The sequence below is a fragment of the Antrostomus carolinensis genome, unplaced genomic scaffold (assembly GCF_000700745.2).
Source record: "Antrostomus carolinensis isolate BGI_N321 unplaced genomic scaffold, ASM70074v2 scaffold32254, whole genome shotgun sequence".
Taxonomy (NCBI): Eukaryota; Metazoa; Chordata; class Aves; order Caprimulgiformes; family Caprimulgidae; genus Antrostomus; species Antrostomus carolinensis.
In genome coordinates, this window is record NW_010309224.1 from 1 (window position 1) to 17,204 (window position 17,204).

Below are 17,204 nucleotides of genomic sequence, written 5' to 3' on the forward strand. Positions count from 1 at the left end.
AAAAATATATATAAAAATTAATTTAACACTGGTTATGTTTCTACCCTTTGGTGCTAGATGAATTTGCACATTTTTGGCTGAAGCTAGATCCAAAAGTATTAACAAAGCCATTGAAACAACTCTTAGCTGAAACCAGACTATTCAATCCTTGATATATAGGCATTTTATTTCTCTTTAGAAAAAAATTGAACAAGAACTCTATGGCCTCCTCAAGTTAAATTCTCTTTTGTCCCTTCATGTTAATCTCCATTTTTGTTTGTGGACATGCGACACATTTGGAGACTTGGCTCTAAACTGTAAGTGTAACACTCTCTTCTCTTCTCCCAAGGCCAAGGAGTCTTCATCTTTGCTATTCGGTGGCCCCATTTAAGGGATAAAAGACCTTGTTCTTGTGCTTATTGGAACAGCACTTTGGAAGGGCAGTTGAACCTATTATGTCATCCAAATTTTAAAGAACGCTTGCTGGAGCAGGGAATGGAAAAAATTATATGGTCAAAAGTCGATCCCTTGACCAATACGAAATCAGCAAAATCAAAGTAGTGGGTTACCTGTTCCATTTCCATCTAATCCCTGCAAATAAGGAAAACTGTCCACTTCCCAGGGTGAACTGGCTGCAGTTAGATAAGCTGTCAAATCGCTGTAGCTAGTGTTCTCTGGTAATTTCACAGATCTTCTCTGGAAGTGAACTTGTGGCTGAGTCCGTGCACCTAAAAAAATTAGAAGTTACTTTATCTCCAAGGCGGATAGAATATTTGGGTGTTCATATTTATGGAAGCACATGTACAGTTTTTTTCATTATAAACTGAAATAGCTTGAGAAGGACAGAGACATCAGAAGGCTAATATGAAAGAGAAGGAAAACCAGTATTTTTACATCTATTTTGCAGTTGCCATTATTTTTCCACAACTACCACAGAGCACAATTGTGAAGACACCTCATGTTAGAAGCTTTTTCTGACCACGTTATACCTATGGATCACTTTCAATTTCATTACACACTTCTTTTAATGAATATAACTGAAATTAGAACTCAGAGGCAGGGCATGTACAAGCTTAGAAAAGCATCCAGTTCACCATTTTTGTTTAAATTTTGTTTCTCTGTGACTAGCAAGATAAAATTAGCTGCTATTGAAACACTCTTTAAAGTTATTTTCTAAGAGACTACAATTCTACCTATAGTCCCAATTAACTTGTATAATTTCCACATTTAATTTTTACAAAGCTTTGGCCACATTATCTGTCTCTATTATATATCTGTCTGAGCTAATAGTAACCTTTTATTTAAATCACTGCATAAAAAGATTCACTTGACAAAGCTTGAGTGAAAAGAGTTTCTGTATTTTCCCAAGCAAAGAACACATCTAAATAGAACTAGATTACTCTTTTCCTCTTAGTTCTTTTTTCAGTATCACTAGGTGTTAATCAAAGGGTCTTTGCTGCAACATGATTTAAGACTATTTCATGCACTATGGAATTTCATGTCTTATTTAAATCCCAGTTTATAAAGTCAATAGCTTTTTTCAATGGATGCTCACCATTAATACTGTTTAGCAACACACAGCAAGACTCCATCTGCTAGTTTGTGTGTGCGACATGCATATTAATTTTTAAATCAAAAGTTATTGTATTCTCCAGAGTTCATTTTGAATACTCACAGAATACTCCCCACACAGCACAAAATCAAGAGGCAAGCAGGTTTTTTTCTTAATTCACATTTGACTATGCAGTTCAAAGATGTCAACTCAAAACAATTTTGCTTCTTTTCCCCTATTAGTTTCTGGCAGCACTTTTAGGTTACATGTAACTTCACTGCAAGAAAGATTAAAGAGCCTGACACACAACTCCTAAGCTTTGTAACTGCTAATGTCATTAACCAGGAGACTGGAATCTCTTCTTGCATTATTTTCTAGCAGGACCTCTAGCTATGAGAAAACATCAAATTCCACAGAACAAACCTGGTATTGGTCAACAAAAATTGCTATGTAGGCGGACAAGTATGTCCAAAGAGCTCATAATTGTTTAGCTGTCATTTCTTTGGTAATTCTGCAAGAAAACCTGTAAAAGCACTTTTCTTTTTTAATTTCTGAAACATTTAAGTATTTACAGCAGGCTCTCAAGACTGGCAGTAAACTTAAGTGTTTAAGACAATCATCAAACAACACTCGTGTGAAACAGGAAGAAATCTCCCTTACCCAATTTCTAGGCTTAAATGGAAAACAATCAAAAAGACTAAACAAATTGCCTGCAATGAACTTGGGGAAGACTTTTCCCTGGAGTGCTCTGCAATACTGTAGTAGTTTGCTGTACCTCAGGGACAGATCTGCTTAACCACTTGAGAACCTCTGACTGCACCACTGAGCAGAGGGAGGGGCACAGAGGGGTAAGCATCCACAGTAACAAAACAGAAAAAAAAACTACAACAAAGAAACTAGCATTAGGATTATCACTAACAGTTCAATGTAAAATTGTAGGATTTTATGCTGTCTAAATCTCTGGTTAAGATGAAATATTCAAGTTACCAAGATCTGGTATTATATTTCTGAGGATCCACACTAATTAAGAACTAAAAACAAAGTAATTGTTGTTGAGTCTGTAACACTTTAGTTTATGGGGAAGCTCTGGGGTTTTCTGTAAAAACTCAGTTGTTTTGTAGCGCTGGGAGAGCCATGAGCTGCCAAATTCAACCAGACAGGGAAGACTCAGAAAGTCAACCTTGGTTTCTTGAATCTTACAGGCAACACAAAGCATTCCTATGGCAGACCCCCAAACCTGGCAGGACACCTGCTCAGCAATCAACTTGGATGCAAGTTTTAAGGTGGAAGAAACAGCTTTCTCTGTGAACAGTGCACATACACAGAATAAATCAGTGCAGAGTAGTTAATTCACACCCTAGATTAACAAACTCCTTGATATTGATATTCACTTGAAACCTGACATTCAGCCTTAGTCTCCCTTCAGCTCCGCAGTTGGGTCTCCCCAAACCCAGCAAGAAACTTCAAAGGGTCAGAAGATGGGGAGCTATCAGCAAAAGGCTGGGGAGGGAGGCAACTACCAATGCTTTCGCCTTCTCTCACCACCTTGCTAGAAGATAATGTACTTGTTCACCAGAGGTCATGGAGCATTTCTGGGCTTATGTTTGAGAATAGACTTTGAGGGAACTGGAAGTGGTAAAATGGAAGTGGAAAGACTTTTGTTGACCAGACTCTTCAAGCATTTTTCAACAAGCTTTCACTTTTCACTGGGAGTAGATTATTATTATTGCTCTTGTTACGGAACCAAACAAAACCCAAATACATTCAAGTATAAAATTGGCATGTGAGCTCTCTCCACATGATGAGCACCACGAGGGGAAGGACTTCTGAGCACTGGTCTTACCTTCTTTAAACACACACACTGGCCATAATTCAAACACTGACAGCTCCAGTTTGTCAGCACACACTTTGAAGATGTAACCATATCAAAGGCATCTCCTGCCATGCTGGATGTGTGACATGTGGCACCACACTAGTATCTGACCTTCAGTCTGTGAAGTAGTATCTGAAGTATCAATTCATGCTCTGATTGCTCATAGGTCAGAGGCAGACAGAGGGTACCAATACAGCTCTCATCCACCAAATGCTGAAGTTCAGCTTGTCACTGTGTCAGTATTAAATAACGTAAATGACCCAGTGGCTGGCAAGTTCCATCCCTCACAATTACTGACAGAGTATAGCAGAGGATTGTAATGCCATCATGAAAATGAAGCTGGCTGCATCAACTCAAATTTCTCAAGTGCACAGTAAGTCACTTGCTTGATTAATTATTCAAAAGCAACTGGTAACTTACTGTACTAGACAAGTCTTTCTTTCCCTTTGACTGGTGCTTCAAACACCAGGGTTCCCAGTTTGTCCCTGGTAAAATGAGTTCTGTTTTGCTCGCATTTTTGCACTAAGGTAACTCCTGATCAGCTTTTTTGAAGCAGCTCAAAGTTTCTGGGAAATAAACTGGAGAAGTAACAGCAAACTAGGTCAAAGATTTTGGACCAAGGCTAGAGAGGCTCCATTCAAACGCTGGTACAGTGCCTAGGCTGTCCTTTCATTTAGATTTAATCACAAGAGAATTCCCAAGAAAAGGAGCGTGGGGTGGTCCCATAAAATAGTTTTTACTGGGCAAGACTGAAGAGTTCAAATTCCAACTCTTAACTTATCCTCTTTCTCTGCTATACCAGCAGAACTAGTTATCGTATTCTAATTTAAATATATTGGGAACACCCTGGATCAATTCACTGAAGGGAGTAAGATTATGTGGAAAATATTTATGAGTGTCACTCAGCTGTTAAGCGTCCCTCTAGTCCTTTAACATCCCGATTTTTTGAAGGAAGGAAGCTGTAAACATGAGAAGATTGTTTTTTCTAAGTTAATTGCACAATATTAGTATATTTGCATAAGAATAAGAGTATTTAATATACCATGCTAGTAGAATACTGTTGGTAAACAACATTTCATGTTTTGTCTAACAGAATCCCTTGTGGTTTAACACAGTTCACCATCCATCTAATTTATCCCATTAGATAATGTCAGCTCTCAAATTGCAGAATATATGTACGGCAGCTGTGCTGTTCTCCAGCTTCTTCTGAGCGTTCCATCAGCTATCTAATTTGTTTAGTGCTTTTTCAGCTCCAGTCGTATCTAGTGCTATCATTAATGAAAAGCCCATTGTGTCTGGATGGTTTCTAACCATAAAAAAAAGATGTTAGGAAGGCATAATTGTATTACATTCCCTCAGATAAAACAAGGTTATCTTGGAATATTACTGAAGGTAGTATTCCCCTGTTTATTAACTATCTGGTAGAGTTTACAATGATGGTAATCATGATACACATGAATAAGACACAATTTACGCACAATGAGAGTGCCCACAGGAAGGATGTTCCCTTGTTTTGGCTCATCAGGTATTTTTAAAAACTTCTGTTCTTTTGTTAACAGACTTAACCTTAGCTATCAAATCAACTGAGCTAAATTAGGTCAGATCCCTAGGTTAGAAGAACATATTCTTTACTGTGCAATTCAGAAAACACAGTGTTCATTTGATTGATGAACAGCTGCTTTAGTTGCCACAGTTGCTTTAACTTCTCTTTGGCCTCACAAAAGGTGATTTGAACTTTATTCTTCTAATAAAGTGAGTTTCATCCTGTAGTATGTGGGTTTGCAGGCAGTCTGATAAGGGCTCCACAGGAAGTAATTGAGAAAACCAAGTTTATATATGGTGTACAACACCACAGATATGAGAAATTTTCTATTTTTCTATGCCCTAAATTTCTCGGGCATTTACAGTAGAAAGTAATAAACAGAGAAAATTCTTAGACAATCAGAACATCAGCAAATGTTTACTGTAAGGATGGTTAGATAAGGCTAGATGAAAAAACATCTAACAGCAAAAGAAATTTAATCTCTAGCTCAAATGGCACACTAAAGTCCAAACTTGTTTATTACCAAGTAACTCAATTTCCCTAGTCAGAGCATCTAGGGATGAATTTAGCTATTAATCAGTTTGGTGAAGCCATCCTACAGACGAACATTCCCAGGGGAACTCAGAAGAATTCCTGATGAAATACTAGTTTCACACACAGGGCAAAGCTCAGAAAGTATCAGTCTGTCACACTTTTTGTTTAAAGTGTCACTCAAATTTCAATTTTGTCTTCCAAAACCCAGCATACCTTGAAATCCTGAGACTATCTGGACTACATCATCATAGACCATTAGAGTAGCTGAGCGTTCAGGAAGAAGGCCGAGACTCAGTGAAGAGAACACTGCGGGAGAAAAGTGGTTTAAGTGGGATATATTTGAATTCTTATAAACATAACCCAACAACAACAGCACTTACCTTCTACAATTTTGCAAAAGCAGGCCACCCAAACCATTAAAGTCACATCGTATACCTGACAGACACCATGTGCATTTTCTAAACCAAATAATTAAATTGCCAGGGTAATTATTATTGAACTAAACAACACGTTCTACGCTTTGACTCTCATAAAGTCACGCACAGTAGCTCATGGTACAGAGGAGTGCACTGGAAAGCAGGGTTTCGGGTTGTAATTCCCAGTTCCACAGGAAGACTTGTCATTACATAGAGGAGTGAAACACTAACTCAGTCTGACTGAATTATTTTTTTCTGCAGAACAGTTATACTTCTTACCTTCAGGAAGATTTTAATGAAACTTAACTTTTATATACTTTGAGATGCTTACATAAAAAGTCATACAAAAAGGCAAAGTATGATGAATAAGCAAATAATTTGCTTTAAAATACAGCATGTCCTTACTGAGTCAACACCTACACTACAGAGGTGCTATGTATAGCAGAATTACTGTCAACCTACCATGTGGTGCAAAAGGGGACAGATAAACAGCATTTGCTGTAAGAAACCTGTCTGCAAGGGACTCCTCTGCCACTGGGTACTGACATTCCTTAGAGGGGGCTGTGTCTGTACACACACACATGTTTGAACAGTGAAGAACAGGAAGTAATTTCATGTCCTGTTCTTCAGACCCAGAAGACCAGAAATATGTATGGAATTAGCACACCTGACTCCCGCACCCATGAAAACAGTAAGAAGCAGATCTGCCTGCATGGCTTTCAAAGACAGAAGGAGAGGAGGAAATTAATGCAGACTAGTAATTTTTGGTAACTGGACAGCATCCCACATTTGCACCTGTAAAGGATTCATCCCATTCTGAAGTGACCACAAGCCGAGGAAGACATTTTCAGAACAAATTAATAAAAGAACAGTGCAAGCTCTTCTGATTTTCTGGAGCTTCATAAATTTCCTCTAAGTTAGTATGTATTACTTGATCCAAAAGACTATATAGATGTTAGAAACAAATAGGGAGACTGTACACTATTTTAAGAAATCTATTCTCTGTTTAAGGATGAGAAATCTTAGTATTTAAGGGAAATACAGGCGAAAGGAGAAGAAACTAGGTGAAACACACCAATAAGATCCATCATCTAAAAGATGGTCTTCAGAACATATATGAACATTTAAAAGCCCCAAACCAACATGTTATTGTAAGTACATCTGAAAGTTTTCTTTACAATGCTCTACATGTGAAACAGATCTACACATCAGGCAACATAAGTAAGAACGCTTAGTGTGAGTAGCACTAAGGCCACAATTACAAAATTTGTTTTTACTCTAATAACTTAATTTGTATGAAGAAAGCTAGTATAATTTAGACACCCTAGGGAGCTCAATACAATAAATGAAGCCAACATCTTCTTCCATATACGCCAGACTATAATGCATAAATAACCTCTAAACTTCCCCTGGGCTTTCTGCACAACCTTTTCTCAGCATGACAAAGGCAGAAAGCCATAGCTTTTAAGACCAGAAGGATGACTGTGATGACCCAGTCTTACTCCTGTATAACTACAGCCTTCCCTGAATTACTGCTTCACACCCAACAGCTGTGCTTAAACTAGGACATACGTTGTAGAAAAACTATCCAATTTTCTTTTAAAGGTGAAGACTACACCACAACATCAATGTTCTAGTAAATAATTATGAGGGCAGTTAAACTATGTGCCTTTTTACCCATCAAAATTTATTGAGGTTAGACTTCCAGCCATTTGATCTTCTTTTTACACAGGACCACTAGACAGAAGAATTCTCTCTTACCTTTTTCCTGTTCTCTATGTGGGTACTGATGGACTACGATCAAATTACCCCATGAACTTTCTCTCTGGTGAACAAAATAAATTAAGCACTCACAAGTCTTTCCCTGTAAGCCATATTTTCCAAACTTCTAATCACGCCTGACAAAACCCTGCAGTTTTAAACATTCTTCTTGAAGTGTGGATTCAGAACTGGACACACATTCCCCAGAGTAGCTGCACCATGGACAAGTTCTGAAATACTATACCTAGCCTTCTCAGACTTTACTTTCTTTCACAGCTAAGGATCAGACTATTCCTCTTTCTCGCGGTGCTGCATTGGGAGGTTATTTTCAACCGCTCATCTACCATGACTCACATGTCTCCTGCAGAGTTACTGCTTTACAGATGAGCTCTCATCTCCCAGAAATACCACGAGCATCCTCTAGAACTACATTTCACGACAGTGAATACCATCGTTTGCTTTGACTGACCCTACTACCTACTCTGAACTGTGCTGCCTCAGCAAATTTCCTCCCTTCAATGCACACACAGCTCCAAAGTGTCCTCTTACATATGGACCAACAGTCACAAATTTATTTTCTTCCAAATTATTTACAAAGAAAAATCTATGCATAGCCAAGAAGAGACAGATGAGCACATCTTCCATCTTGAACACTTCAACAACTCAAGTGATGTTAAATTAATGAACTGTTAATAAGTGGAGTCATGGCTCTGCTGATAAATAGTTTAATGGAAAAAGAGATCTTAATCTTTCCCTCCTACCATTTATCACTATGTAAATAAATAACCCTCCTGCTTAAGTGATAAAGAGCCAGTAATTATTTTGGTTAATATAAGAAAAGTTCAATCTGCCCAACTATAAGAACAGAAAAGCCTCAATGCTTGCTCCTTAAAACTATTACCATAATATCAGGAGTTCAGCGGTCGCACAGCGTTTCAGCATAAGATTACAACTGATGCATACTGAATGTGATGGACGAACCCTGATTCTTTGGCAAAGTCCTGTTACAGTACTTTAAACATTACCACCCTATAGCTTTCAAACCTACTCCCTACTCACGGTTATTCTTTCCACATTGAGGTATTTGAAGTAAATGTGTCCATAGGTCATTTACCACAGAACACAGGACAGCACATTAGCTTAAGTCACCACTGTGGGTGGATCGCTGCTCAGAATGGTGTATCTGATCTGTGAGGGGACAACTACTAGTAAGCGTTAAAAGGCATTTTCGGGAAATCCTGCTGCACACGCGTGCCCAAACTGCACACTGCGGAATTGAGATTTAAATATGCTGTCTGCTCCACATCATTCAACCCAGATTAAAAATAACAACAACAAAACTTCCACAGTTTTCAAACTTTCTGTACTGTGCTGGTTATGAGAATGATAGGCATTTAAATATGAACAGTTCTTGGAAAGTTTTTTTTAAAGACTATAGGCATCTTAGTCAATACAAAAACTAACAGCCTAAGTATCTTAGGCTGGAACTTTTATGTCATGTGTCAAAGAACAACCCTATTAAATCTATATGGGGCATATCAAGTTGTAAGTTGTTGTTTCTTTAATCAAAGATAGGATTAAGTTCAAGGTACAGAAAGCAAAATAAAGGATTCTACTTCCAATTAAATCAATGGCAAACTACCTACCAGTTTCAATGCGGGAAGATCAGAGGTGAAAGGAATCTGTTTTCTGAGTTAAGCTCACATTTCAGCCATGGAAAGAAAGATTTTGTGGACACTGTATACAATTACTGCTCTTTAAACTAAAACAATAATGCCACATTTTATTCCCTTCATTTGAAATCAATATTTAAGAAAAAGAAACAAGCAAAAAATCTAACCAAACAAACTCCAGGCCATGGAAGAGCAGATTGCACTCAAAAAATCTAGGGTACGAATCAGAAAGATACGAGACACAAGGCAAGAAAAGATTATTGCATGCTTCAGTCCTATAGGATTGTGTCTTAAGTAAATGAAGTATGCTGAGGAAGCTGCACTTCACCTTATATAATCAGAAAAAAACATCAAGAAAATTTCTAAACAGAGTCACAGAACAGTTATAGTTGGAAGGGACCTCTGGAGGTCACCTGTTTCAAGCAAGCTGGGAGGTGTCCAGTCAACTTTTGAGTAGCTGTAAAGATGGAGATTTCACAACCTTTCTGGGCAACCCGTTCCAATCTTTGACTACTGCTGCTGTAAGTAATTGTTCCCTTTTCTTTATTTGAAACTCTCCTTGCTGTAACTCATTTCAGTTGCTTCTTCCACTAAAAAGCCTGGCTTTGTCTTCACTGTAGCTCCATTAAGTAGCTAGAAAAAGAGGCAGAATACAGTAGAGGAAATGTGAAAGAAGTCAGTGTAATTCACCTGAAGCAAGAAAACGCAGATAAGTAAACAGTACGTTGAAATGCCTACAGTATAATTCTGGATTTGAAGAGATTAGAGTACCTTTCCCCATCTGAAAATACATTTGCTGCTTGACCTTGTGGCAACTTGCACAATCCCTCTGGTTACGTTGATATTAATAAATAAAAGGGAGCCAAGGTATGGGATTCAACACTGCCCTGTAATCATTTATACTATTTAAATATTAGTACACTTAAAACCTGTCATGGCTTTGGCCTGGGCTAATTATCAAATCTGAGGTGATATTTAGGTGTGATTTAGGTATAATACAAGCCTGGGACAATTCTCAAACTACTTGGACCCCAAATGTGGCTGGAGATTAGAGGAAAGGCAGATGAAAATTGGGGATGTGACCTTCATCTAGATGTTATGTCTCAAGGTCTGAAAGCCACCCTCAATCTGTTCTATTTAGCAGGATAGAAATAATTTTCATGACTCCTGTACGACTAATGTAAAGCCTTCCATTTCACAAAAAAAATTGAGGCATTCTGATAAAAACTAACATGCAAGTATTTTTGTTGTATTTGTTTGCCTGCAGAAGAAGCAAACCATGAAAATTAAGTTAGAAAAAATCCTTACATCTGGATACGTTATAGATAACATAACTGCAGGTTAACACTGTCCTAGGGACATGGCCAAGAACAGAAAGGCTGGGACTATTTTGTACACTACAGCTTACAGTGCGACTGTTGTTGTTACATCTTGGGAGTGAAATGAACGAGTACATCACAGCTGCTGAAACAAAGCACTTGGAAACAGAATTCCCATACAGATAAAGACCTGGAATAGATTTGTATTTGGGGAGGGACTTTTCGTAAGGGCAACTAATGACAAAACAAGGGGAAATGGGTTTAAACTGAAAGAGGGCAGGTTTAGATTAGATTTTAGGAAGAAATTTTTCACTGTGAGGGTGGTCAGACACTGGAACAGGTTGCCCAAGGAAGTTGTGGATGCCCCCTCCCTGGAAGTGTTTAAGGCCAGGCTGGATGAGGCTTTGAGCAACCTGATCTAGTGGAAGGTGTCCCTGCTGATGGCAGGGGGGTTGGAACTAGATGATCTTTAAGATCCCTTCCAATCCAAACCATTCTATGATTCTATGTATTTTCTGTGCAGCTGCAAAAGCACCAACAGTTGTTTGAAAACCAATGTAGCACAGTATCAAGGACAGCTAGAAACAGAGTCAATCTCTGCACAGCCCTGATGCCACAGTTTAACTGAGAAACAAACTGGTTTTTTTGAAATGCACAGATGTTCTTCCTCCCACTCAAGATCGCAAGCATTAAAATACATCATACAAAACTACGTAACTTCCTTTAGATGCAAAATCTTACCTCAGAACAAAAATAAAGATCTCTTACCAGGCAATCTTACAGGTTTCCATGGTGCAGAATTTGGCACATATGCATGTTTACTAGCAGTCACTATCAGCTGATTGCCCAACTTATACTGAAACTTGAGGAAGGCAGTGCCATCTGCTCCTGAAGTTCCAGATGCAATGGAGATCTGGTTGGTAAAAATCTCAATGAAGGCTTCAGTTACTGGCTGATGTGTGCTGGCATCACTTACATGGACCTTCAGCGTTACTTCTGTAATGACAAACAACCACAGCAATTATCGTCTGTAAAGCTTCTGCGTAAGGTAGCAGTTAGAACATGCTAGCGCACCAATGACCAAAAAGACACAGGGCTCAGTGCTAACCTCCAACACTTCAGTGCCATGTACGACCTCTTAACCCTGGCCTGCAGTTCTCCACTTCAGGCACTCACTCTTTTGAAACACTGCAGATCCTACCACAAGCCAGACCAGGTCCTGAATTGTCACCCTACTGCTAACTAGAGCTGTAGAGGCATCTATATTCCACCTATGACTCACATGCAGCTGGGCAGCACACCACCAGGGGCAGGCAAGATTCCCTTTGATGAGCAACATATCAATCTCACAGTAGCATCATGATTCTAAATGCACATGCTATCAAACAACAGGTATTAGTCGCATGGTAACTCTCTGTAAAGGTCCCTGCCTTGCTGTGTCTGCTCCAGTCAGCCTTCTCCACCAGCAGTGGGAAGAGGGAAAGGCTGGAAGTAGGCTGTGCTCCTTCACCCCTTCCCCAAAACTTCCCTCTTTGTGTAGCAAAGGAACAGAGGACATCTGTTGTCATGGAACCCAGGAAGAAAGCAGGCAATGGAGAGGGCTGCATTACAGTTGGAGATTTTGAAACCCAGTGGGAGAGACTGCCCCAGCTGGCACAGGACTTCCTTAGTGATGTCTAACCAAGGTGGTGAAATCCCACAGGATCAAGTCCTTGTCCTCAAAGCACAGGACAGCCAGTTGGGATGCAGAGTGCTAGCAGTGAGCGAGACAGGAACACCTCTCTCTGCCTCCCTGTTCACTGGCCCTTTTTCCAAAGGGGGAAAAATGTCACAGCCCCTAGTGATATCTGCTTGTTAGCCCTGACACAACTGTATTACCTGTTCCCACATACCACTGGTGGGTATAAGAAGCAAAGAAGCGACGGTTAAAACAGTCAGGAGAATCATACATCTTGGAGACATGCAGCCAGAAGCTAAGACAGTGGACTACATTTTCCTTGAGTAATTTGCCATTTTTCCAGAAACTAATTACTTGTTTAAATGTTTCCAGATGTACAATATTTTTCCACTCCAGGGCACTCCTATGACTAAACCATGCATTGTGTCACCAGGCTTTTGTTACATAAAGTGGAGTAGCTTGTGCAAGACAGTCCCTCTGGAAGGCATTCCTCCACATCTACAATTATTTTTCTGTCCCTCCAACAGTTCCTCTGCTTCATGCTCTAAAGTAGCAGCTGTTGTCTTTCTTCAGTAACTATGACTTAAATGCAGTGCTGTCTTGTAAAGACTAAGCAATGGCCCAATGCCTCCACCAAGCCACTCCTTGGATTTTTTTGTTTATAGTCACCTCATTCTCCTAAATGAGGACCTCTTCCTCTTTTCTCCCCCACTCTCCCCTTTCTCTCATTCTCCCCCTCATCTTTGGAAATGCTGTTGTTCTTGCATGAAGTCCCCTACCTCAGCTTACTCCATTCCCCAAGGTAGTAAGTGATATTTTGCAAACTCCCTTTTTGTGTCAGGGGAATTCAGCTGCTAACAAGCAAGAAGCTCACATTCCACATGCAACTCTCTTCTTCCTGTGCTGCCCAGGAAAGACAGTACGATCTCCTTCTCCATATATTTAAAAACAATACATTGATTTCTACAAAACATTATTGGTGGTACAGTTCTGTTATATTACTACTGTACGTTAGGATTTTAAGAACTTATTTTGGTGTAAGCCCTGAGCCAGCAAGACGTAACATCAAGAAGAACAAGAACTTCACAAAATCTCTGTTTTGAATTTCAATAGTGAAATGACACAACTAAGTATGCCGAGCAACATACTGTAACAATATAAGATTTGAAAAGGATGTCAGGATTTAATATAAACATATCAGCACCTCTGTCCTAGGGGCATTTCAGCCAGAAAGATAACGGGCCCTTTTATAAGCAGAGACCTTCTGTCTGAATCCCACAGTACAGAAAATACAAATATCAGGCAGCCCTGAACAAAAACCCCATTAGAGAAATTGACCATCATCGCAGCCCTTGCTTTAGAACTTGGCAATGGAGGACACCAATTTAGAGGGGATCAGTATGAAACACATTCTAACTACTAAAGATTCTGGACTTGTTCCCAGTTTTGCATTTAGTAGTCAAGGAAAACAATGTATACTGAAAAATAGTGTCCATACTCTCTGGTGTGCACATACAGAATCCCTCCTTAGAAACCTTGCCTTGACCACCAAGCAACTTGTGAAATCTTGTGCATGTGAAAGGCAGCCACATAAATCAAAGGAGGAACATGTATGTATTTGTGTATTTACAAACTGGACATGTATACATGTACATAAATGTGAAGGCAAAAAGCAATATAAGTTTTATTTTCAAAATGTGCAGGAACAATATGCTTAGATCCAAAGCCAGATAGCTACGCTGTTAATGTTTCCCACTTTGAATTGCCTAGCAAAGAATGCTGAAGAACAGATGCGGTTAAGAATAATGGGTCATGCATTAAAGAAAAAGCAAGGAAACAGGACAAGCTGAACATTGTGGTTAGCAATTTCAGTAACATGAAAGTTTAGCCTTTTCTAAAACAACCACATATAAGAAGGAACCAAGGAGCTCTGGAATATTAAATACTAATCAAGGAAGAGGGTAAGGAAACAACAGAAGTATCAAATCAATTTAATTCCTTATAGACATCCAAAATTCTAGAATAGAGACTACTATTAAAATTGATCAACCAAAAAAATTTCCCTGTATACATAAATCCAGCTCTCTCTTTCCAAACAAGAGAGCTAGCCATGGGTATCTCCAGCAGCAAATTCCTTTATCCTTCACACTATAGCTATATAAGGGCTTCTATCTGCACCCTTCTCTCTTTCTGATAAGGAAGGATAAGGATTTCCAAAATCCTCTTTCCAAACAGAAATGATGAAGGCCATCACCCAAAATGGAAGACTGATGCCCTGAGAGGCAACAGACTGGAACTTCTATTACAAACCACAGTCTCTAGATTACACACCGGTCTTTTTTTCTCCTCTTTTTTAATATTTAGACTTGTTTTTTCCTGAGAAGACAGAGAAAATCCTAGCAGCCTGAAAAACCTTAATACCTTTTCATGTGTTATCTTACCTGATATACATGTGAAATATATACAACTTGTTTAATTCAGGGCTTTCTCCCACACAACAGATCCTTTCTCTTCTCATCTAATGAGCAGTGAAGTCATGAACACTAAACCTGCATTATCACAGTAATTTCCACAACAACAGAATGATTACAAGCTTTAAACTGGAGAGAAATTGTTGAAGAAAACCTCTTCTCAAACAATCTATAAAGAGAGACTATGAAAACTTAAAGCTATACAGCAAGTTTCAGAATTGTTAGGAGGTATTCAGGCGCTTCTTGAGGAACGAGAGGACTGAAGAAGAGAAAGAAGAGAGCAGAGTGATCCAAGATCAGTCTTCCCTCAAACAGGGTCTTAGACCAAAGCATTAGGTATACTAACAGAAGCATTTAATTAGAAAAAGCTGCTTAGAAGACTCATTGTTAGCTAAGAAGTAGTTCAAATATCTGGCAAACTTTTCAGTTGGTACTCTCAGCAAAACAGTGGGGATAAAACAGATACATTATTCTCGAGTTTTACAGCCTACCACAGCAAGAAGCTCACACAGAATTAAAGACACAGGAACTCAGAGAAAGAAGGACATCTGCAGTAAGCGGGGAACACGACAGAGGCAGGGAACCAAAAGCACTGCAGAAGATGAACTCTGAGAACATGTCCTGCTAAAGAGAATCATGATTCAGTCTTCCACAGATTCATGATACCGTGCTTTCTATTACTTATTACAGCAGAAATACTCAATTACTAAGTTCTAAAGGAGCTTTGCTCTATGCTACAGTGAGGCCCTGGAGAAAGGAAAGGGACATAAAGGTGCACAGTGCTGATGTTTCCTCACCGCAGAACAAAGCGGAGATGGCTGAGTTGACAACCATCAGCTGGGGCTGACAAACCCACCCAGGGCAGCTGTGATCTCCCTCACCTCCCCAGACAGGCCAGCCACATTCAGGACAGGCTGTGTCTGAACTGACAGCCCTGGCTCATACACCTGGCTCCTGACCAGTGTGGTGTGAACATAACTCACTCAGAGCTGGGCTGCCTGGCATGTGGTTCCCCGTTGGCTCCCAGTGCCGTGCAGGCAGGCACAGGTACAGCCAGAGCAAATTTGCCTGCATGACTAGTGCATGTCCTGCCATTACATTCCTACAGGAATGTTTCATGTCCAAAGCAAGAGCTAGTTATGTTAACTGTTCATTTCCAGGAGATGAACCGTAGGCAAAGATGTCCTGTCTGGACGGGCAAAAAGGCCGTGTGTCCCTGCCTAAAAGTGCAGCTAGGAACGGGCCACTCCAAACATTAAATAGGGCAAGGCAAGCCTTCTGGGAAACCCTGCAACTCTGCCTTCAAGAATCCCAAAGCAAAGTGGAAAAGGAGGTTAGTGGGAAAACAGCAAATACAGGGTTACATTCCACAAAGAGATTAAGGTTGCTGTATGTGTATGCTCAAGCAAGCAAGACTAGCCTAAATCACCTGTCTTACAGTTATATTCCTTTCGCTTCTTTCAGCAATCACATCTTGTTTTTCAAACAAGCACAAACAAAAACTACTACTTACAGTGAAAAGAGTTGCTTAAGTGTGACTCCCTCACAGTCTTCTAGTACTAAATTTATTGCCACCTATATAAAAAAAAAAAACAACCCAGCATCTCCAAGGCTATAATTTGGGAAAGTAAAATAAAAGAGGAAAAAAAACCCCTTACATGTTAACACTCCAGTCCAGAATCCCATCTGTCTTCTTAATCGGATTTTTGAGATTTTACCAAGTCTAAACTTTCTCTGAGCAATCCTTCCTGTGCCATCTGCTTTATGAACTGTATTTCCTCCTCTGAAATACACCTTAAGACAATTATTTCTGCAGTCACAACCCCTCTTCTTAGACGCACAACTGCTCTTTATATTGCTGTGAACTCCCAGTTTGGGAACTGTTTCCTTCAGGACTGGTATCATCAGCGCTGCCTGCTATAATCAAACTTCTGAAAAGTGAAAAGCACTGTTTATTTTGTTTTTTTGTTTGTTTTTAAAAATAAGCCAAATGTTACATAGAAAGAAAAATCCTGAGCGATATGAGTAATGGCACACTCTCAAATCTCAAATACTGAAATAAAGAGAGAAAAGTTATAACACCAACTGGAAGCTAAAGATTACAATCTCATTTAGGTCCCTTGGTTTCTGTGCACACACCCCTCTGTCAGGCAGACTCCCGCTGACGTCTTCTGGACAGATGATCTCTTTTGGGAACAGGCTGACACAGGCAGCCGTTATCACTTCTCCTTTCCTCTGGGGGTCCCCTCTCCATGGACAATGTCAGGATATTACCAAAGAAAGAGATTTTAAAATTATCTAGGTTTTGATTAGAGAAAGAAAACTTCCTGCTCATTTAAAAGATGCCATTATGAACTTTATTTAAAATAAAATTGTATCCTCTGCTCTGATTGAGCTTAACCGGC

At 39.5% G+C, this 17,204-nt stretch overlaps 1 protein-coding gene across 1 annotated transcript; it reads right to left on the bottom strand.

Moving 5' to 3' along the window:
- Positions 1–531: 531 nt before the first annotated feature.
- LOC104523466 (protein FAM171A1-like) lies at positions 532–12,601 on the bottom strand. The gene is made up of 4 exons (XM_010166055.1): positions 12,529–12,601; positions 11,419–11,646; positions 5,695–5,787; positions 532–707 (listed from the first exon to the last, which is right to left on the bottom strand). Exons 1-4 carry the CDS (start codon positions 12,599–12,601, stop codon positions 532–534), a joined length of 570 nt encoding a protein of 189 aa, XP_010164357.1.
- Positions 12,602–17,204: the final 4,603 nt, after the last annotated feature.